The 23,171-nt window shown below is 42.4% G+C and overlaps 1 protein-coding gene across 2 annotated transcripts in view; it reads left to right on the top strand.

Annotated features, from left to right (window-relative positions):
• The first annotated feature begins 234 nt into the window (after positions 1–234).
• The window catches only part of PCSK2 (proprotein convertase subtilisin/kexin type 2), a 102,239-nt gene continuing 79,302 nt past the window's right edge, over positions 235–23,171 (top strand). Inside the window, exons 1-3 of one of the 2 annotated variants that reach the window (XM_040059104.2) lie at positions 235–240; positions 627–821; positions 19,002–19,106. In XM_040059104.2, coding sequence (XP_039915038.1) covers positions 636–821; positions 19,002–19,106 — 291 coding nt within the window. In that variant the 5' untranslated portion in view covers positions 235–240; positions 627–635. Of the gene's footprint in view, positions 241–577; positions 822–19,001; positions 19,107–23,171 lie in introns of those variants that run through there. The other variant, XM_040059102.2, reaches the window with a different exon arrangement.

Below are 23,171 nucleotides of genomic sequence, written 5' to 3'. Positions count from 1 at the left end.
CACAGAAGCTGAGCTGCAGGGCCCGGCGGTGAAGGTCTCGCCCAAGTCTTCGGTTCTCCTGTCCCCACAGCCACCCGTGTAAAGGCTCCGGCTTCGGGCCGTCCGCCTCCCCTGGGCGACCTTTCCCCTCAGGAAGGGGAGAGCAGCGGGCGGGCTGTGGGCACGGCCCGGCCGGAGCCGTGAGGGGGACGCTGCGCGCTGCTCGGGGGGTGCGGCTTTGTAGGGGCCGGGCTGTGGAAGGTGGGAGCTGAGGCGTGGGTGGGGTGCCAGGGAGGCGTGCGGAGCGTTCCGGGAGCCGCGGGCTGGGAGGGAGGGAGGGAGGGAGGGAGGGAGGGAGGGAGGGAGGGGGCCGGGGCGATCCTCCCCCCCCATGATTGGCAGCGCGGCGTTCCCCCCTCTCCCCGCCCGGCTGGTGCTGCCCCTCGGCCGCCGCGGAGCGCACAGCCGCACCGCCCGGCCGGTGCTCTCCGCGCTGCTCTCCTCTAGCCTCTGCCGCTCTCATTGGTTTTAATTTTTTTTTTTTTTTTTTTTTTTCCCCCCCCGCCCCGACCTCCTCCTCCTCCCATCTTTTGGGCGCTTCCCCCGCTCGCCCGCCCGCCCGGCGGGCTGCCTCCGCGGGCGCGCAGCGCGGGGCCATGCCGCCGGGGCCGCCGCTGCTTCGGGGCTCCCTCCTTCTCCTCCTCCTCCTCCTCCTGCACTTCCTCGGCGCCCCGGCCCGCGGAGCCGTCTACACCAACCATTTCTTGGTGGAGCTGCACGGCGGGGGCCAGGCGGAGGCCGAGCGGGTAGCGGCGGAGCACGGCTTCGGCGGGGTGCGCAAGGTAAGCCCCCCGCGCAGGGTCGGAGCGCTGCGGTGCCCTTGGCGCTGGGCTCGGGGTGTCTGCCCGCCGCTCACCTGCGGGAAGGGACGCGCGTCCCGCTGTGCCCGCCTTTAATCCCCGCTTCCCCAGGGGTTCCGGGGAATAGCGGTGCTGGAAGCCATCGCATGTGCTCCTCGGTATTGGCCCGGCTGGGTGGTTATCTCGGGCTGGAGGGAGAGCGGAGTTTCCCACATGGTAACTCGGTGCTTTTTGACTTACTATGTAAACATCCTGCCATGGAGGAGCTCCCACCCTGCGGGGCTGGGAGTGCCTCCTCGGGCTTCCTCAGCGCGACCGTGCCGGCTCGGAGCACCTACGGAAAAATGAAAGCCTCATCTCCATGGAGAAGCCTGCACGCGATTTAGAGAAAGGATTTCATAGGGGGTTTGACACTCAAGTTCGTGATGCTTCTTAATATCCGTATCTCTCTCCCAGAGAAATAGCATGACCCCATGATGAGCAGCGAGTGCTTTTCACTAATGAATGTAAGTTGGGAAACTTCAAGTGCCATTGGAGGTTGTTTTCGCTCCTGAGGTCTTAGGAAATCAAAAGTAACCAGGTCCCCTCCCGGTTCCTAGAGTGTCGAGCTCTGCTAGAAATCTCTCCCATTTGAATAATAATTAGACCTCTAAATATTCTAGGGTGCAGTAAGACCTGGAGTGAAAAGTGGGGGGGGCTGATAGAGTGCTCTGGTCAATACAGTTCCTGGCAGACTTGCTCGGAGGTGTGTGAAAGGAAAGCAGGCTCTGAGTGTTGCTGCTGCTTGTTTGGTTTGTTTGTTTCGTTTGTTTTGGTTTTTTTTTCTTTTTCCTTGGCAGTTATGCAATGACAGCCTGGTCCTACATCCAAGGAAATGAATGATAAGAGCACCCTGAACTTGAATGAGTGAAATGGCTTTAAACCTCGATTTAAAAATAAAAATCAAAAGAGCATATCAAGCGAAACTCCCTCAGGTTGCCTCGTTTCAACTCCGGTGGGAGCTTGTTAGAGAAATGAGGACAAGATCATTGTTGCTGTGACCACAGCTAATTCCTGCTCTGATAAGATGCTTTTGTTTCAGGCTCACAGCCTTTGTCATGGTAGTGACAGAGCTGGGCTGCTGATACATTTGGGAAAGGATTAATTGTGGGGATTAAGTTTTGTTATAGGAGATTTAGATGCAGCTTTTTGGTCAGCAGTTTTCCTCTTCTAGTCTGTTGCTGATTGTGCTCCCTTCCTCCTGTCCTGGGGTTGTCTGACTGATAAGGCCTTGTGATAGGAGAGTACATTCCTGTATAGCTCAATTTCTTATGACTTTTGCTAGAGGCTTTCAAATGGCCCTGTGGTCCAAGTGGGGAAGAGACAGGGAGCGAGGAATTTTGTAGGATGGAGAAATGCAGCTCCTGGGCTGTTAGAATCCTGTCCCCTCTAACCATGCTTCTCTCCAGGGTACCTCGACCCCTTTAGGAGACCTACAGCTTCTTCATGGAAATCCAGCCTTGTAGCTCATCTGAGGAGAGAGCTGGAGGGAAGTCCCTCGGGTGTGCAGGAGGGGAGAGTGCCTGCTTTCCAGGACATGCCGTGGGAGGGGCAGTGGGCACGGGTGTCTCTAGGAATGAAGCCCAGCAGAGCCACGGCGTGATGCGTGTGTGTGCTCAGGGCGCGGGGCAGCAGGTGGTTGCGGTGGGTCGCGTACTCAGCACATGCTCTCCCGAGGTTTTTGGGTTATGCTATCCCAATCCCTGAAAAGCTAGTGAGCCTTCCCACTCCTTCCTCCCCAGCTGTAAGAGGAAACAAGCGCCTTGCTTTCTGCAAAGCAGTAATTCTAGGGAAAAGTTGGGTAGGGTTTGACACGTTGCTGGATGTGTCGGAGGATAATCCTTGACAGGTTGATAGCAATCTCTGTTCCTGTCGGGGTTTGGGTGCTGATAGTTGGCTGCCCATGGAAGCTCATGCCATTTATGCCAGTGGCTCTTCGGTGCTGCTGAAGAATCTCCTGTCTGTTTTTGCTATCATCAGGCTTGTCTAGCAGCTCACAGTCTGCAGACTCAGCTTTCATGGCGATATCGACAGCGCAGGAAGTTGAACGTGGCTGTGTGTAGGGAAGCACACAGCTGTTGTTGGTGGGAAACTCTCGAGGGAAAGTACTACGTGTAGATACGCTGTCTAATGAAATATTCAAAAAATACCAGCACCCCCCCTCCCCACCCAAATTGCATCACAAGGAGAAGTGATCTTTTAGGTGCTTCAATGACACATGCTGTTTGGGTGATACATTGAGTTATCTACTTAAAACAAATCCAGGTAACTTTACCTTAGTGGAGAAGAACCAAGCTCTGAAGATAATCACCTTTATTTCAGGGCAGGGACTTTCCCAGGAGGAACACAGGAGCAGATTCCTCATTTTTTATCGTGCGTGAATTCAAGATGCGCATGAGAAAGATTTCTTTTGTGCCCGTCAGGGTATCACAGATCTCTTTTAACGCAACTTTATGGGAGCTGTTTTTTAAATTACATATTTTTAGTGCACATGTTTTTTTCCTCAATAACAAGCAATCTCTGAGCAAGCGCATGTTACATTTACTTAACAGCAGACTTCTGTAGAAATGCGTGAGAAAACATTGCCTTTAAGATTAATGTTGTGGACTGCATGATGCACTTTCTAATTCATTCTCTGGCCACGCTCCTTACCATCATTCTGAAACCACTACAAGACATCAGGTGGGCTAAATGTGTGCTTTAAATTCAGTGCTTGGTGAATTGATTAAGAAGGGCTTGGTGCTTACGTAAACAGGTGCTTTTGTTTAGGTCTAGGATCCTAACATGTCAAAAGCAGTAGTCAGTTTCTCTTTAATCTTCCCTGAATTAATCCCCAATACAGACATCTTCGTAATGCTGATTGTGCTCTTTGGTTTTTATTTTTAATGTTTGGAATTTTTCAATCCGTTTTTACTTGCCAAAATTGACTCTGTGTATTTCTGGTGAAACAGATGCTGTGGTAAAACATACTTTTTTCTTAAAATGGTAAGTCTTACCATCTTTGAGCATTCAGGAGTTAGGAGAACGCCCCCCCATATATTTTAGGAACTGCAAAAAGAACAAGTTTTTGGTTTTAATTGGGGTTTTTTTCCCCCATTTGATTTATTTGCCTCTTGGCATGGTTGTCACCAAAATACATTTCTTAATGTAGGCTGAAAAAAGCTGATTTCTGACCTTGCCTTGCAATTCTCAATTGATTTCTAACAAGAAGAGTTGGAAAGATGCATTTAGAAAGGTCTTCTATTTGGAGATCAGAGTTTAGGCATCTTTTTCCATTTCATCAACAACAGCAAGACTGACATGAGCTGCCACCATAAGTAGAAGGCTAAATGTTCTGCTTCTGTAGCATTGAGGTGAAGGGTTTTGAACAATTAGCATTCAGCAGCCTCAGATTTTAACACAGGAGCCAAACATGGATTTGAAAAGATGGAGAATTTTATGTTTATGTTGCCTAAAGCTGGTCTATTTTTTCCTTGATGTATCACCTGATCGCTTATGCCTCTACACCTTGCAAAACTCAGTGTACCTCTGACAGCAGTGACTGCTTTGCTTCCTGGTTTTTTGGGGTTTTTTTTGCTAAGGAGGCTGCTGGTTGAGAACCAGGCTTTGTGGAACCAACCAGTAATTTCTTGATGAAACACTTTGAGCATTCAAGTTTTCTTTTTTTTTTTTTTTTTTTTTCTTTACATTGCATAAATACAGACTTATCAAAAGCAAAACTTAACAGATAAAGAAGCTATATTTCTTACTGCAGCAACCCACGTCCCTGCATTTAGGCAGGGAGCCTGTGAGGTTGGAGTTGATGTGGTGTAGAAGGCAGACCAAGAGGCAGAATAATGAGTTTGCAGCATTGGGAGCGCTTTGCTGGGATTTCTGTCAGGGATCCTCAACATTTCATCCTGGGATGCACATAGTAAAACCTTAAAATGTCCTCCTGTGCAGATCAACCTCTAAATCTAAAAAATAGGTGTTTGCCTTTTTTTTTTTTTTTTTTTTTTTTAATATACTTTTTGTCCTGTGTTGGATGCATAAACAGTTCCAGGAGCAAACACTGGCTCGCTTGGAACAAACAGAAAAAAAAAATCCCTGTTACTTAAATGTAATCAACTATGCACATGAAAGTTGTAAGTTATCAAGAAGATCTGTAAACCACAGGCTCAAGCACATCCCTAACCCAGTTTTTGTAAAGCTCCTTCTCTACTAGAGACTCAGACTGTTTGCTGGTGCTGAGTGCATGTTGAGCTATAAAATAATTAATTTTTCAGATTCTGTATTTGTTTGAGTGTAAAACAAGAAGGTCAGTCTCCTCTACTGTAGATCCCCACTTGTAATTGCTTCATAACTGTTTTAATGTAGTTGTTTCTTGCAAAACATGCAGATTAAACCTTACCTTTACAGGGTTTTTTTTGTTGTTTGTTTCCTGAACTACAGCTCAGTAAACAGAGCGGTGTGGAATTCTGGCTGTTTATAAAGCTGCCAGCATTTATAATTTTATTTATTCCGTATTTTTTGGACCCATTTGCAAAATGGGAACATGTGGCAGAGACTCAGGAACTGCATCACAAGTGGAGTTCTTTTTTCCCTTTTTTTTTTTTTTTTTTTTAATGCTGCAGCACCAATGGGGAATGTGCAATCGTTGGTTTTCATTTACATTATGCCAGTTTTGCCAGTGTCAAGGAAAAAGCATATAGGAAGTGGAGAGCATTCCCTGAACGCTGTGATCCCAGCACACCAGGACTGAACGTGCTGTGTAGTAGCCTGTCTCCTGCTGTCTACCCCAGAGTGCCTGTCAGTCTGGGATCTCCTTCCTTCTGCCCAGGTAGCTTTCTTGAAGATGATTTTCGGACTATTCTTGGGCTCTACAACATACAGACACACAAATTGCCTCTGTGTGTGTGTGACTTTTGGGATCCCACATGCTGTAGCTCCGTCTGTGGTCCCGCTGAAAGCTCTCATTCCTCTAGGTGGGCTTTTTGGATGCTGAGAGCAGTCTGAGGGCTGTTACTGAGGAGCTGTGAACATACCCAGCATTGAATCTGTCCCCTAACCTTGGTCTGCAGAGCTGTGCAGCAAAAGTGAAACTGTTTATTCCAAGAGTCCCCTGCTTTGAAGACTCGGGCCAGAAGGACAGATCCCATTGCATGCCTAACCAGACCGAGATGGTTTAGGGTACTGCAAATGAGGGAGGGCAGTTTGTTTGTAGTTTGGGAGTTCAAATCCAGATTGAAGTCCTAGACCAAAAGAAATTATAAGTTCACACCCAGCTTGAAATGCTTCCTTCCAAGATCCTGTGGCATCCTTGGTATTTGATTATTAGCAGGCAAATGGTCCCAGAGACTGAGTCTGCTGCTTGGGTTCTTCAGAGAAGGACAGAAGTGTTTGAATTTGTGTTATCCTTTTAAAAGTCCAACTGTTGTGTGAAAGATAGCTTTCTATCTTCTTCGCAGAACATGACAGATGATAAAAGACCCCACCAACCCTTAGGAAAACTTTTACTGCTGTAACTCTACTGATGAGGTAAAAGTGGGGAAACAAACCCATTTGCAGTGCTGCTACTATCAGTATAGGAGTGCTGACACGTTTAACTCATTCCAATTCAGAACAATATTAGCAGAAATTTCATTTCCACTGGAGCTTTTAGCAGTAAGACCATGTCGATTTCAAAAAAAAACACCAAACAAACAAAACCAAGCCAAAGCAACAACAATGTAAGAGCTTCTAGACTTCCTGGAAGAGTTATGCTGGTAATAGTTACTTAGTTAGCTTAGTGTAGCTAAGTAGAAGTTTGCATGTGACCCTTAATCTCATCCATCTATGGAGTTGTTCAATTAAAATTGATGCATGCAACTCAGGTTTCAAATGCTTGCAATAAAGCAGTTGCAAAGTAGTAGTCAAAACATGGGTAGAATTTATGTGGTAGTTAGTTTCCATTAGTAAGTTCTGAGAAATGTCCATGCTCATGGGAAATTCTGTGAGCTGGAAATCAGGCCAAATTGTTAAAATGAATGATAAATTCTGCCAGTTCTTATTAAAGCATTACAGCTGGGAGACCCTTTTGTGCTGTTGCAGTCCACAGAATGGGTGGGTAGCTTCTGTCTGAGCAGTAGCAGCAAATTCAGTGCTGTTAATAGATCTAAAATTTACCTTGGTCCCGCAATGTTATTCCAGTCATCAGAAACCCTGTTCTTCCTCTTCTTCTTTTTTTTTTTTTTTTTTTTTTTTTTTTTTTTTTTTTTTTTTTTTTTTTTTTTTTCCTTTCAACTTTTTCAGATAATTAAATGGGTCAGGTCTCTACAGGATGCTGCTGCACGGTGGCTATAAATATTGCAGTGAGCAGCCCAACACTTCCCTCCATCCATGGCCTCTGGCGGGAGGAAGCTGAACTGCTCAAGTATTTGTCAAAGTCTAATGTGTTGCTCTTGTAAATCAAGGCAAGCTCTGCATTTAACTCTCATAAGTTCATTGAAAAAGCAAACCCCGTGCTACTGAAATGGAGATTTCATTTCAGCTCAGCAGGCTCAGGCCGTGTTTTGTGACAGAAAGCACCATCCCAGAGAGAGCTGAATCCGGTGTGTACGGTGTGAAGTTCTGAGTGGCCGTGACACGTAGTTTGTCATGCAGTGTGAAATACGATTTGGTCATGGATTTATGACAGTAGCTCGACAGTGTAACTCAGCTGTGTTCAGCAAGTAGCAGGAGGTTGGACTTAAAAAAGAAATTACGAGCTCGGCCACTCTCTCCAGTTATACACTGTGATTATAAATAAATAAATTGGGTAGTGATAGCTCTTTCACAAGGAGTGAACTGGGATGTTGTCCTGCATTACCTACCTTCTCAAACAAAACTTCTGTGGAAGTGTTACATTCTTAACTACTTTGTCCCCAGAAAGTAAATGGAAATAATGACCTCAGTGTTTACATCAAACCAGTTGGCAAATGTGTCGCAGATACTCATGACTGAACTAGATTGTTTGCTTACCAGATAAATAAGATGGTAATATGTCAGAGTGGCTTTTTCCAGAGAACCAATCTGTGAAAAACTTGAAACCCAGCAAATATATATTTAAATAGTATTATTATTAAGTAGAGAAATTTGCTGCTTCAGATGGTTGTTGGATAACTAGAGGCAAAGAGGTAAATCTCTTCCTTGTATGGGTAGTAAAAGAGGTGGAATATAGCCTCCCCTTTCCTCATGACAGAGGTTCCTTCTTTCTACCTACTCATTCTGTATGAAAAGCCAGTGAAACGGAGGAGTGTGATTCTGAAATCTGCTCTGTGGGTGAGTACTGTCTCTGTCACCTGCTGTGCAACACCAAGTGCAGCAAAAGCTTCTTTTTTAGGCTTTTAGCTGCAGCCAAGATACGGTGAATTAGCTCTAACCATGACTGTTGGATTCCCATCAGTCCCATGGGGACTTTACTCTTCCCTGTATCAATTAACTTTAGAACTGTACTTCAACTGCATTTAGCTATTTAGAAGTTATTTTGAGCCAGTTGTAAGGTGGAACTGTCAGTTCAGAATTTGAGTGAAGTACCAGAAATCAGAACTGGAACACATTTGCAGATTTGGAAGAATTGGCTGCTAGCATTGATGGAATGATGGTCGTGGATTACAACATCATCATCTTGGCAGCATTTCCACCTTTTAATTTTTATATTGCCATTCAAACCCCCAAGCTTCATGGGCAAATGTACTTTTCGTCTCCTAACTGTAAAACCTTTCCATTTCTCCTACAATTAAGATATAGTTCAGAATAGAACCATGTCAGAAAAGCAAGTGGATTTTTTTTCTCTTTCTTTTGATGGCGATTAAAACATTTAGCGTGACTCTGTAAAATCCCATTTTTCCTTCTTCTAACTGAACATATATTATTCGTGTTAAATATATTATGCCTTGCTAGAGAAAGCAGTTTTTCAGGCTCTAAAGGCTGAGTGATTAATTAAAACCCTACATTTCCCTTGCTCGACTAATGTCATAGGAGCGAGATAACATATATGCACAAGCTGGACTGAGAACAATTTCTGCCAGCAATAAACTTCCATCATTTATTAATTGGCAGTAAAAGACTTATTTCATAGTTGCCTGAAAGGTCAGTGAGGGAGGTCCTGGGAGGGAGGCCAAGAGGTGGTGTTGCTGTTTGCTTTCCTTTCTCGTCATTATTGTTAGGTTGGTTGTCCTTTTCCTTCCGTGTACTGCAGAGTTCTTGACCCCACTCAGAGCAGTTGCTCCTTGTTGTGAAGTGACCATTGTGCTGTTGTGTCAAGAGCCAACAGGAGCTCTCTCCAGGTTGTGGTAGCCTGAGTAAAGGATTTGCCTCTGACCTGATCTTGTAATAGCGAGGATTGATGCCTGTGACTTCCTCCTAGCAGAATCAAGGAACATGACAAAAATAAGGAAAACAGCAGTCTTCCAAAATGTTCTGTTTTTCTTGGCTCCGCTGAAAATGTTTTTTCTTGAAGCTTCCTTCCCCTGCTCTTCTCAATCCTACTACCTTATGTTGGGAAAAAAAAAAAAAAAAAATGGAAGAAAGTGTGACCCTCCTGTCATTCTGTCCCTTAATGTCACAGTTTTGTTTCTAATTGTTACTCATCGGATTCTCTCCTATAAAGCACGTATTTTTCTCAAGGAACTGACTGCTTCTCTGGCAACTGGAAGACTTTTTCAGAGTGGTGTAATAACAGAAACCTCTTTGTGAAGCACTTTCTGTCTATCAGCTCTTGCTTGGCAGCCTAGCATTAAACAGACGTGGAGCAAAAAGGAAAGAGTAAAGGTTTTGAATTGCATGAGAGGTCAGATCTTCTGAAGGTGTCGGTAAGAACTGACATCTTTGCATTAGAGTAATTCACATCTTCTGTGCCTTCTTGAGTAGCTCTTGTCAGTAACCAACTAATTTTGCTCTGAGTTGCTCTTACAGCTCTACTTCATTCAAACTTCAGTTCCTGGCTCTGCTTTTAGATGCTGCCTGGGCTGAGCACTTGCGTACATGTTTATGTGGACACTTTGTTACATGAATGTGGACTTAAAAATAACTCTGAGGTGCCTTACTGCAAATCATGATCTCAGTGTTTAGCAATGTCTTGCCCCTCTTTCATCCGTGAGGTTTTAAGTACTGGTGATTTGTGTCTGGGGCACACTGCATCTTAATGTTCTTTAAATGGCAAACTTTAGCTCATGGCTTTTGTCTCTTGTGTTTCTGGAGCTGATGTGACACGAGGCTCCTGTGTGACAATAGCAGTCAACCTGTTTGGTTATTCTCAAAAGGAGAGATGGGCTGTAAATCAGGGGTGAGGCAAAGTGGCCTTTTGTAGGCAGTGCTAATTGCTGTCAGCACTATTAATCTATCTCAGAAGTGTGCCATGGCCATTTAAATTTGCAGACTCTAATTTTGAATCAAAACGTTTCTTACGAGTTTTCTCTAAGGGAGATACAGTGATAGGAAGAAGAGATTTCCATCTTATACTCCTTAAATATATTACAACATTTAACAAATACTTTTTGCTAAAGAGGTGCCTGATTGCACACAGGTATATTACATGTGTAGATAATACACATTAATGTATGTTTGCAATGGCACTTGGTGTTTTACAGTTAAGAATTTCATATCACAGTCTGCAGTGCTGTGCAAACATTAATTATATGAATCCTATCAATCAATAAAACTACTCCACTAGTACTTATAAGAGTAGGCCATTTTACATGGGAGGCAGCTGAAACAAGAATATTACAGCTCTAATTGCCCAAGATTCTCTCCGAATATTAGAAGATCCTGAAACTCATGTCTTTGGAGATTTAGTTCTGATTCTGTCCTAGAGCAGAGTTGTTACCATGTGAAGCAAGAGCAGAGAGGGAAATAGCAAAGGAAATGGTCATAGGTTGAATGGTCTTGGAGAGAGGGTCGTTCGAGGTGTGAAAACTTTCACAGAATCTTGAGAGATGCTTTGAAAACACACCAGAACATCAAAAAAGTGACAGGATACCCTGAGGAGCTCCATTGCTCCAAGCAGGAGACAGGCACTTACAAAATTTTATTCACTTTTGTTAATAAAATGTAGAACTGTCAAAGCCACTTCTGGATTACCATCCTCACCCCCCCCTGCCCCCCGCTTTATTGTTACAGTGCTGACTGCCTCAGACTAAATGAGTTATGGTTAATTAACAGGGTCAAGTACTGACCAACTGTCTCTAAAGAATGTCTGGAGTCTGATTTCTGTCCTCTTTTCTCATTTTTGTTTGTTTGGGTGGGGATGGAGGTGTGTGTTTGTTTATTTTCTTTTGTTATTTCTTTTTGGGGAGTGGAGGTATTTTTGTTTTGTTTTAATGGGAGGGTAAAATTCTCCCAATTTCTGTAGAAAAAACATTTTATGTTACACATACATGCTTTAAGAAAATTTAATTGATTCACCTTCTGATGAACTCATGCTTACTTAATTATTCTAAATGATGTGTATGTTTATCTGTTGTTTGTGAGGTTGTTATGGAGTTGTGTAGCTGCATGATTGGAGAGGTTGTCTCCTTTTCCCAGTGGATGTTAGTGGCTGCTAAAAATGACAACACAGTTGGTAGATGCTCCCAGTGACTTTTTTGGTGCTGAACTCCAGAATTATTTCTGGTGCCCAGGGCTTGACTGAGCATCTCTTCTTGCACACATACACACACACACACCCCCCCCAATTATGTGAGAGGACATAATGATGATTGCTCAGCCTCTGCTTCAGCCTGTCAGCCAAACAATAATAATCGCCTCATCCAGGTAATGACAATCTGGATTAACCCAGACAGTCCAATTTGAAGGCTAGTGCATAAGCAACAGCATTCTCCCTGAAATCTGGGAAGTATCCTGCTTTCAACAGGGCACGTGGTAGAATTGATAATGGTGTTTACAGTTACTGGGGAGTAACGGATAAAACTCTCTAAACTGCACAGATCCATTCCCATAAACTAGAATAACCATTTCTTAAATGTCAAATGGCTTCTCCAATTCACTGATAAAACTATCAGCAAATCCAGGGTATTGTCACTGATGACTTTTATGACTCCATGTGCTTGCAGGATGGAGATCTTCAGTGACAAACTTAACAGTGATACAGGTGCAGTAAAACCTTACAGCTGTGTGATTCATTCAATTGCAGATCAAGGTCCAAATATCACGAACTTGTAACCAAACCAGTGGAGCAGTGTTTTGTAAGTGCTTGGAAGCACTGGGTAGGGTGTTGTAACAACAAAACTGACGAGAAAATGACGATAGCCATTTAACATCAGAACTGATCTACCTGAACAGCAGTGCTTCTCTTACAGACTTCAGAGTAAAAGAGCTCAGCTCTGCTTGTATTTTAACATGGCCACCTCAGATAAGTGAGATAATGATGCTTTCAAAGGGCCTCTTTTTCTTTTGCCATGAATTGTACAGGGCATTCAGATGAATTCCACGCAGGCAGATTGGACATGTAAGTGTAGTAGCAGTCCACGACTGGTTCAGTTTCTTTTATTTACTTCCAGGTTTTTATCAAGCACCTCACGTCCAGCTGTTGAGAAGACTGTTTAACCTTGTTCTTGCTGCATGCAAGAGGGACAAGGCAAAAGGCTTTGTTTTATCCTTTTGGATAAAATAAAATCCAGAGGCATATATTCTACAAAGTGTTTGGACATCACTCTTGACTTTACACTCTTTCTAGAGAAAAAGATATTTTGCTGTGGGGATGAGGAGACCTTTCAGAAACTATTGGAAACTACGTCTGCTGGCTTGAGAAGATGTAATGGAACTTTTTAAGCATTTTTGCTGTGTTCTTGCAGGTTACCCACTGTTCTAAATAACAGTAGCTGGTGCCCTTGTTGTCATGTTTGTTTCAGTATTTCCATTGACTTGTATCTCTCTACTTAGTCTTGGTCCTTTCTTACTACTGCCACCCACTGCTGATTCCTTTAAGGGAGATGGTTGGATATTTATTTGAAACAGAGCTGAAAACACATGAAAATGTCTTAAGTCAGGCAATTATGAATTAATTTGTAAGAGAACCTTTGGCCTTGTGCTAATGAATTGATTTCACCAGGGTGATCTGATGATGTTTTAATATGAAACGTACCTTTTGGGAGTGTTGGAGCTCTGGCTATAACACCTCCACCTGCCAGATTTGCCAAGAGAAGCAGATTAGACTTTGGTGGAGGCAGCTGGTTAAGACACAAGTGCAATGAGAACTGAGCCAGGAAGTCTGAATCATAGCACTCAGGCCTTGGTCTGACTGTGCCAGGCTTTGGGGCTCTTTGGAGCTTGTGCAGAACCCTGGCTCCACCTGAGCTCCTTGTTTTGAGCCTTCGGAGTAATTATAGCACGCAAATGAGAAAGTGTCAAATCCTTGCCTGGGGCCATGGGGACACAGTAGACTGGATTTCATGTTGGGTGATCCCTGGTGCAGCTTTAGTGCTGTTTCACATTTCTCTACCCATGTTTGAATTAATCCTTTCATGTTTGTGCTTTGTTCTGTGTCATTTTGGTGCCTGAGGCTGCTTGTGTTTCTAGCTAGCTCTCCTCTTACATGGCCCTTGTCCCTAAAGTGAGTGAGTGTTTTTTGACTTCAGACTTGGCTCCCATCGGTGTATTTAAAGGAAAAATGGTTTCTAATGCTAATTGGGGTGAGGGAAAATTAGAGAGAGAGAGTTTAAAAATTCATACTGAATATTTATAAGCACCCTCAGTGCATTTGGTGAAACTGGGATGAAAAGGTTTCTAATTTCTGCTGCAAGGTACTTTGTTGTGCTTCACTTACAAAGGTAACTGAAGGTGTGAGGCCTGTGGGGGCTGTGAAGGCTCCAAATACATTTATTTTTACAGAGTTGAAGTCATATTTTCTGTTTTGTAATTACTGAGCAGTAATGGGTTGAAAGAACTCACCTGTGCTGATTTATGGTTCCTGTCAAAGTCAGGAGTGATGCTTGAGCAGTGCTTGGACTCTGTGGGGAGAGATGTTTTGTGTTATACTTCTTTAAAAAAAAAATTAAATTATTATTTGGGGGATGGGTGTATTTTTTTCCCTTTAGCACCAGTGTTTGTCTGAACTCTCATATCCCCAGCTACATATTCATACTAAGGCAGGCAAGGAGCTCTGGGGAGGGTCTTTGTCAGCCTGGCTGAATGAGGGCTTTCTGTGAATCCCATTCGCTGACAGATCCATTTATGCTGATTTTGGTGACCAAAGAAGGTGGTAACTTGCTATAAATTGCCCTTTGCTTGTATTCATAAATGATTTTGCTCAAAAGAAAGCTGTTGCAGACTGTTGTCCCCATTTTTAACTTGGGAGAGGAACCTTAACAAAAAATTAAACTGGTTTTAGAATATTAGTGTTGGGGAGAAATCGTTGGAAATGATGCACAAAAGCCAGCAGTGTGCTGTAGGGATTCTGCATGATGTGAAACACTGGGAAAGGCAATCTGGGAAGGCTGGGCAGAGAGAGTTCCCATTAAAACAAGAGGGGGCAATCCGGGTTGTTCTTGGGCTTTTTTGTGGGCACCATAATGTATGTAGATAGATCTCTGTAGTGAGCAGTAAAATGCAATGTTAAAGATAAGGAGCCAGTAAAATTTGCTATTAAAGATAAGCCTTGGAACCAATGTTCATCTTTATTTTTGTATCATATATTACCTCTTAAAATTAGTGACAGTGTGTGAATGCCAGGCCTCTCCCTGAGAGCCAGATAAAGTATTGATGCTGCTGGCAGCTTTATTCGACTTGGGTATTTTCTTAAGAATTTATTGCTACTTCGTAATACCTGTGCTAGATGGGCTTTTCTGGTCAGGACATGCTGATGCTTGTTTTCAGTGTTAGCTCTGCCCAAGGTGGTCTCAGTTGCTGCAGTTTTAGAATGAGGAACAGTATCTGATTTTAGTCTTTGTGTGGCTTTTCTTTAAACTTCTGCACTGCTTTGTAGCTGATAATTGATTTCTTCTGCTTTGTGACAGGCAGAACTGCAGCTGGTGTCATTGGTGGATGTTGTTCGAGGCAAGACCGGGAAAGGAGGGCAGTTTGATTTTTTCTGTCAAGTAGACAAGATGGGATGGGAGCCACCAGCTCTGAGGGAACCATGTGTGCTGCCCCATCCCAGATCAGGTGTCTCTGAGGAGCAGGCTGCTTTATGCCTGATTTTTCCTTCTCAAAGCAGTTGAGGGCTCAGCAGTGGGCTTTTTTCTCCCTTTTAATACCGGGGAATGGCCTCTCTCAGGAGCAATGCCTGGCCTGACGCGAGAATTGTAGCTGCGTGTTTACAGCCCTTCTTCCCAGCAGTGGCATCTAGGGCAGCACAGAGTCACTCCCTTTTCTTGCTGGGGAAAGACTGTAAGGAGGGAGAGTGCAGAAGGGTTGAAACCTCATGATAGCCATGAATTTAACTTATTTTTATTTCAGTAATGATTATACCTCAACTTCTGTGGCTCAGACGTGTTGGTGCTAAAACTGTGGACAATATGAAACTTTTCCTGCTTCTTTCTATACCAAATTGTACATCCTAGCCATTTTCCTAGAATCATGGACTGTTAAGGTTGGAAAAGACCCTAAGATCATCAAGTCTATTCTGCTTTCAGTTAAGCCTCTTCCATTGAAAAAGCTTTTCCTTCCTGCGTTTAGTTGATCACTGAATTTTTACAAGTTTTTTTTGTTGTTCTCATCCTTCAGGAAGAGGGTTAAACACATTTCATCTTTGCTTCAGAAAGTGTTATTAATAACCACAAGGAGGCTGCAAATAGGAAGAAAAGGAGGAGAGAGGTGGATATAAAATGTTTTTTATTTGTGATTCTGGTTTTGCTTGCATGTATTTTTCACCAGTACTTTTTATACAAAAATTGCGAGTAATGAAGTGCTTGTAATTCCCGAGATTCTGAAAGTTGTGCACTGTAATGGGCAATATTTATACATCAAGGCAATAAGTAGGCCCATTTCTAATTCTAAATAATCCTCCTCACTTGAACGTTAAAGTGCTTTCCGGTAATTAGTTATCTTACTTAATTGCTAATTTTTTTTTTTGAGGGCGGGAAGCTTTGCTTTTCTCTTACAAAAAGAACCTGAACCACCAGGCTGAGTGCTTTATTGCTCCATGGTATGTGCTGAGCCTGCTGTTGCCAGAATAGGAATTTTACTCCACAGCAATTCCAGCTTTACAGCTACAGCATTACAGAGCAGATCCTGCTGATGACACTTTGGAGCCTTTATGTACAGGAGATCTGTTTTCATTGCTTCATTATTTGCACTGTTGGTTTCACAAGTTGCTCTTTTGCTGTAGCTCTAAAACAAGAGACTTCCTGGATAGTGGGAATGTAAATCCTGCCATGGGCTACCTGTGTTCTCCATTTGGTTGAGGTCAAGAAGCTACTGGCCTGGTAGCAAGAGTCCCTCAGAATTGGAAGTTTCAGTAATTTCTTGTGGTATTCACAGATCTCAGCACAAAATCCTCATCAAAGCTTGACATTTTAGGCCCTTTCTCTGGTGTCTGATTTCTCCCATGTGTATGTTCATTGATTTCAAGGATTTACTGCAGAGTTTGGGTTCTTCCTGAAAATTGCTTGGTTTCTGCTGTTAATTATTCCCAACCCACAGTGCTGGATCACATAATCTTTGAGATGTTGCCTCACTGAGCTGCCTTCCTGGGTGTCCCTCTCTAGGTTTAATTGATCTGGTGTGAAAAACCACGTGAACCGTAAAATATCCGAGTTCCCCAGAGGTTACTGGGATAACTGTGGAAAGAGTGGGATAATCTTAGTCAATCTCATTATGGACTTTGTTCGTAAATCTGGTCATTGTTGTACTGATTGTAATTGCTCGTGGTCAAACTTGAATACACCAGATTTAAAAGGTTGCTGTAGTCAACGTTGCTTCATGCTAAGAGGTATTAGAAACTAACCTTAAATGGAAAATAAACAGCAAATATCTATTTCCAGATATCTTCAAAGTTGCTTAGACTAATCCTTAATGGAGGAACATCACAATCAATATTTGACTGGATTTGATTTTAATGGTTGATACTGAAATAAAAGGAAGAAAAGTATCTTGATTTATTGGAGAGAATCAGATGGTTAATTGGGCCACAGACAGCAAAGGATGGTAATGGATAGCACACCAGGATGGATTTCAAGCTGTAACTAATCTGCCTGTTTAGATTTTTTTTTTCCGCCTGCATGTTTTTGAGGCATAGAGTAATGTGGGGGAAGGGCCTTTTCCTGGAGAGCCAGATCTATTACTAAAATCTGTATTATGTAAATACCTGATCACCCAGTTGGTAAAGATGTCAGGTACAAGTTTAAATGTAAATCTGCTTTTTAAAACCATTACCCAGGCCCAGACAGAATTTGAACTTTCAGAGCTCTGACTCTGAGGATGTATACAAAGTGCAGGAGACTTTTGTGGCCTCTACAGTGAGCTTTCATAGCCTACTTTCTTCTTCTGCCTCAGCTGTTGTATTTTTCACAGGTCTGTGGAGCTGAAGCTAAATATTCTGATTATTTGCCCAGAAAAGCTCTCCAGTCAGCCATGCAGATCAGCTCCAGGGAACCATAATGATTTTGATGAAATCTCCTTGACCTTTAATAAACACTTTAAAAGAGGTCTTTTTATCACAACAGAATGCTTTGATTTTTTTTTAAAGTTACTTCATGTTTATGTATCATACAGAATGAAACTTTAATGTGAAAATTAAATGCTTTCATTTCAGTGATACTAAATGTTTCAATTAACACTAAAAAAGTGCTTTGAAGAAAAAGAAAACCCAAACGTGTATACTCATTTTTGGAATGACCAGATTTTAAAATTTCAGTATTCACTATCTTCCATTACCACACGGCTTCCCATGCCTGGTAAGATATGTTCGTGGAAGTGTACCAGATCTAGTGACAGACTGACTGAAACAGGAGATAATTTCATAGAAGGTAATTTATATTTGTGCACTGTATATACCTGTATACAGGAACAGAATCTGTTTTATGGCACCGTGATGCTGCTACCGGCATTCAGCCCAGGTTTTCTCAACATTTTTTCCATCTAGACATCAGCCTTGGTATTTTAGTAAAGATCTCTGAACTCTTGCTAAGATGTTTATGTTATCATGAAGTATAGGTAATAAAAAGGAGATACACAGGCTGTAATAGCTGTTCTAGAATATCTCTTTTAAAAAGGTATTTTACATGCAGGGTAGTCAAACCTTTGAAGTTGAAATATTCACAGCATTAATGTATAACTTCCCAACCATTTTTTTTTCACTTTAACAGGGACAAGATTAATTTAAAAATGTGCAGTTAGATTTAAATGTTCAACTGGAATGTCTCTATTAAGTTCAAATGGAGAAAGAACTGATCATTTGAGATTCAGGTGGAGCTCCCTAATCAAGTGCTGGAAGTGGGATGCTGTTCTCCTAACACTATGTCTTTCAGCCTTCTAAAAGCTAAATATCTACTAACCTTCCAGTTGCTCTCTGCCAGTCCTGAGGAGAGAAATGCATTTAATATTAGGAAGCCCTCCAGAGGTGTTTGCTTGCTCCTTAAATGTCATGGACATTAAGACCAGTGCAGAACACTGTTCCCACCTAACACTGAGCTGTTTCCTTAATATGCTTTGTACGTTCTATTTTGGGGTGCTCAGAAAAAATTCCAAGTATAATATTTTTCTGAAAGCGGAAATCTCTTTGATTTTTGCCTTCCATCTTATGGTGTCAGTTCGGGTATGTTGCAAACAGCTCAGCAAAGCGTTTTTGTAAAGCTCTCTTGGTGAGGGGTGCTCTCTGGAGTCTCAAATCTTTTGCAGTTCATTTTCTTCTTATATTCTGACTTTTTCAGGAAATAGGGAATTTCTGCCTATCAGAAATACTGGCACTGTTGACCTTAAATGTAAGGTGGAAAGAGTACCAAGTGTATACAAGTGAAGTTATACACCGTATACCTGTAGCAAACAACTTTAATGCTGCTGGATTTTCAAAAAATAACTTAGGAGTGGCATTCTCAAAGGTGATTTGGACTCTTTTGTATAACTCTTCGCAAGTCTTGTTGTAGATTCCTGAATCACTTCACAGGTAAAAGATTTCTTGTCGTCCTTATTAACAACCAATAGCTCCATGATGGTTTCTTTTTTTTTTTTTTCCCTCTCTCTCTTCCTCAGCTCCCTTTTTTAGAATCTGGATACTTTTTTTATCACAATGGTCTTGCTAAAGCCAGGAGAAGACGCAGCCTTCAACACAAGCTTCATCTGGAAAAGGACTCCAGGGTAAGTGTTCCATCATTATATGCAGCTGTCGTGTTTTCTTTGTGACACAGACCATTTTTTAATGAGATCGAGGTGATCAAATCTGTGGCTATGATTATGGGTCTTTTTTCCCCGTGCTTGTTTCAAGCTTGGTGGCCTCTGTATGCACACATTTCCCAGATAGCCTCAGTTTTTATTTTTATTTCACTGTTAGAAGTAGTAATACATTTTCTGAGATGTATCGTCTCTCCAGTAAGATTCAGTGATGCCATAGTCTCCAGGACATCTCTGTGCACTCGCTAATATGGGGAGAAGCCACCTGAAGTGCATGTCCTGGTTATCCCCTCCATGAATCCTGCTACCCATGGGTTATTCAGCCCTGAATACTGTCGTAGTTTGGAAAAACAGGTGTCTGCCAGGGAAAAGCTGGAGCTTCCCTTGTAAAGGAGATTGTAACCCCCTTCCTCCTGATTATTATTATTTTGAAATTAAGGGGCTTTTAAGCAAAGATAAGGGAATAGGAATAATCGTTCTTTGCTAGGAATATTAAAAATAAAAAATATCGTAGTAAAAATAAAGCAAACAAACAAAAAAAAGAAACAGTGACAGAGTCAGAACACAACCTGACACCCTGCTGGTCAGGGTGTTGGGAGCAGTCCAAATAAGTCCTCCTGCAGTGACAGATGTGGTTCTGTTGGAGTAGAGATGGTCCTGTAGAAGTGTCCAGTGATGGCAAGATGTGTCTGGTCTTCCTCTGGGAATCCAGTGCAAACAGGCTCTCCTGGTATTCAGACTCTCAGGTTTTATCCAGGTGGGAATGCTTGGCTCCTCCCACTGGGTGGAGCATCTCCCAATGGGATGATGTAATTGTATCAGCCATGCAGTGAGCCTCGATGGCCCATTAACAGCAGATATCCCCTGGAGGGAGGATGGGTCCTGGAAGAGATAAAGAACACTGCCCCACCTGGTTTGAACAGCTGGCCCATTAACAGAAGACACCCACCCCCTCCCCCTGGAATTATGAGGAATGGGTCATAGAAGAGAAAAAACCACTTCCCCAACCAGTTTCAACAGATAGTAATAGAATACATGCTTTTGGTTCCATCTTCCATTGTTGTAACCCAAGACAAATACCTTGTGGTATGAATGGTGGCATTTTCTCAGCAATCACCATAGATACCCTTCTTCTCAGGGAATAGTATAAACACCAGTTACTAGAAGGGTGTAAGATGTCAAACTTGAGTAGTTCTTTCCGAGGCTCTTGATTGCAGTCTACAAAAATGGTGTGCTCAGTTTTCAGAAGCACAAACCTCTTAGGAGAAAAAGGCCCTTTTTGTGGAAGGCTCTGAGCTGGCAGATTCTCTTTCCTCATATACAGAGTTTTGCACCAGTTTAATACTGGGCTGAAGTTGGACCAGGTAGCACAAAAAATATATTTGCTACCCAAGGAAAGTAGGTTGGCCTAAAGAATGATATCATGACAACAAATAGATTATTTTTTAATCCTTCAGTAAGATTTCAATTCACTGCACCATGAAGAGGGGGAAATAATTTTATTCCAGACAGAATGTGATTGCCGGATTTGTGTCATTGGAACACCCATGACAATGAAATACTTGCGTAGGAAGCAGAGGAAAATAAGTTAAATAAGATTGTAATTGTTGTTGTGACACCAGAGCAAGCAAGGTGTGATGAATTCCCAGCTTAATTTTCCTGCTTCTGCAGAAATTCCAAGTGATTCCTGGCCCAGGTCCAACTAGGATGCTCATGGCAGGTCACTTCTGTGGTTGAGAGCCATGTGAGGGAGCCACACAGCCTCTAGGTGCTGCATTGTCCTGAGATGCTCATAGCTGGGTGCTCTGGGGTACCTCTTCCTGATCCCCTTCTCTAAAGAGAAACCAGATACAGGTGAGGGGTTACGAGGCAGAGACATGTCCAACCTGCCTTGAACAGAAATTCTCAGGTTTCCATTGTTTTGTTTACTAAGCAGGGATCAGAGAATAAATCACTGGGGAAAATCTACAATTAGTGGATACTAAAGCAAATTGTCCTGAGATGTGTTTCCTGTCTCTGAACCACCTGATCTTGTAAAGTCATTTATGAGAAAATGCATGAGAAAATTTAAGAGGAAAAGCACTGAATTAAGTCAGAACATTGAAGAGCAGTGTCTGGGTACAGTCACTGTGCAGTCTCATTCCCTATGCTCTTTGGAAATAAATATTTCTGTAAGTCTCTGAAAATTTTACAAGTACCTGTATGAATATTTGTATGAAACCACCAATTCTCACTGCAGCCTAATATCACGTGTCTGAGCACTCCTGTACTAATTCCAGACTGGCACTTGTCTTGATACCTCTAGACTAAGTGTCTGCACTGCTATTAAGAACAGCTCAAGTGAATCTACCTTCTCGTTCAGAGATGTTCCCTTTTGTAATCATCTGATATTTGCAGTTTCTATACTCCCAGTTGGCTTCTGTCACATGCAGTGAAGTCTCATTTTTCCTGATAATCTCTGCCTCATCCTGGTACTGCATACCAATGGCTCCCTCCTTTGATTTCAGGGAATAAAGCCGTGTTTAAATAACTGAGACTATCTCCCATGTGAGGAAAAGGATGGCCCTGGGTGAATTCTGCCTTTGTGGTTTGCGCCGGGAAATGGAAGGGGGGGTGAAGCAATGTTTCATTTCCACATGTAACATGACATTTTCACATCTAGCCTATCCTGCTGAATAGTCTTTGAGCTCTTATGATACCATATAGGTCAGTTGCTTTATGTAATACAGTTTGAGAGCAATTAAAATCATTAGTTTTATCTCCTGTCTTCTTTTCTATGTGAAGTTTCTTTTCTGTGTGAAGCCATAAAAATTCCTGTCAAATTTGTGTATAAATGGAAACATGAGTTGTGTTGACAGGACTTAATTTCAAACTCTAAAACTAATTTCTAAATTTAATGGCAGCTTTCTAGACCATTTACGATCAATTTTACTTAGCAACAAATGTCAGCACTGTCATGGTTAATACATTAATGCGTGAAACCAAGAATAAAATGTTCCTGTTTTCAGGCTAGCCAGGAAGAAAACTTCCACCACAGGGCTATAAAAATCTCTCAGGAACCGTTATGGTAAATGCTGTTGCAAAAAGTTGCTTGGCCCTACCTGAATGTGAGAAAGTGGGCTGCACTTATTTTGTGTACTTTTCACTTCTAAGGAGGTTACGATGCCTAGGTAATTTTAGTTATTAGCTGAAAAACAGCACAGATGTTCTCTCAATTAATGAATGTTTTTTAATCAAGTGAGTCCTTTGAGAATCCATGTCAGTTTTTCAGGAGTCTAGGACAGATGACACAGCACTATGCAAACGGGTTACTGTTTCCATGATCTGCATGTCTTTTAAAATGCTCAAAAATGCTGTGTTGCGTAAAATTTACTGTATGTTTGAACCAAAATAATTTGGAGCTATGCTCAAAACATTGCAGCAGTAATGTGATGAACCTCACTGCAGTCAAGGGGGTGGGAACGGAACGTTATTAAATTCCTAGAAATCCAGCAAGAACTAATCTTTGAAGAACCATCTCAAACACAATGGTTTTAACATTATTGAATAGATTCATATTGCTGGAGCCTGAAGCCATTCTGGCAGTGGGTGAAGGTACAGGTAGTGTTGTCACGTAGTGCCTTGTCCTACTGAACTGTTCAAGAAAAAAGTGCAGGGAGGCACCAGTGGCTTTTGCTGTCAGTACTGTCCTGTGAGGGATCCTGACTGTCAAGATGGTAAATTCCACAGTGAACTGAACTGCTTCAAATGGAGACTGTTTTGTTATTTAAATTACTTTATCTGAGGTCCGGAGAACCTTCCAGGAGAGGTTTGCTTTGACTCTTTTGCATCAGTTGCAAATTTCTGTGATTACCAGGTGCAATTCTATTTTGTTATTTTAGCTTACATACCTTTGGTGCCAAATGAGTTGCCGGGAGGGGAGGGATTCCCTTTACCATTTTTGCATCTTTTAGCTGGAATTCTTAATGAGCTAAGATATAGCAGCGACATCTCCAGCATTCTGTGAAATTGCATTTTCGTGTGCCTTTGTCT

The sequence above is a fragment of the Hirundo rustica genome, chromosome 3 (assembly GCF_015227805.2).
Source record: "Hirundo rustica isolate bHirRus1 chromosome 3, bHirRus1.pri.v3, whole genome shotgun sequence".
In the NCBI taxonomy this organism is placed as follows: domain Eukaryota; kingdom Metazoa; phylum Chordata; class Aves; order Passeriformes; family Hirundinidae; genus Hirundo; species Hirundo rustica.
This window is presented reverse-complemented; position numbering and strand designations above follow the sequence as displayed.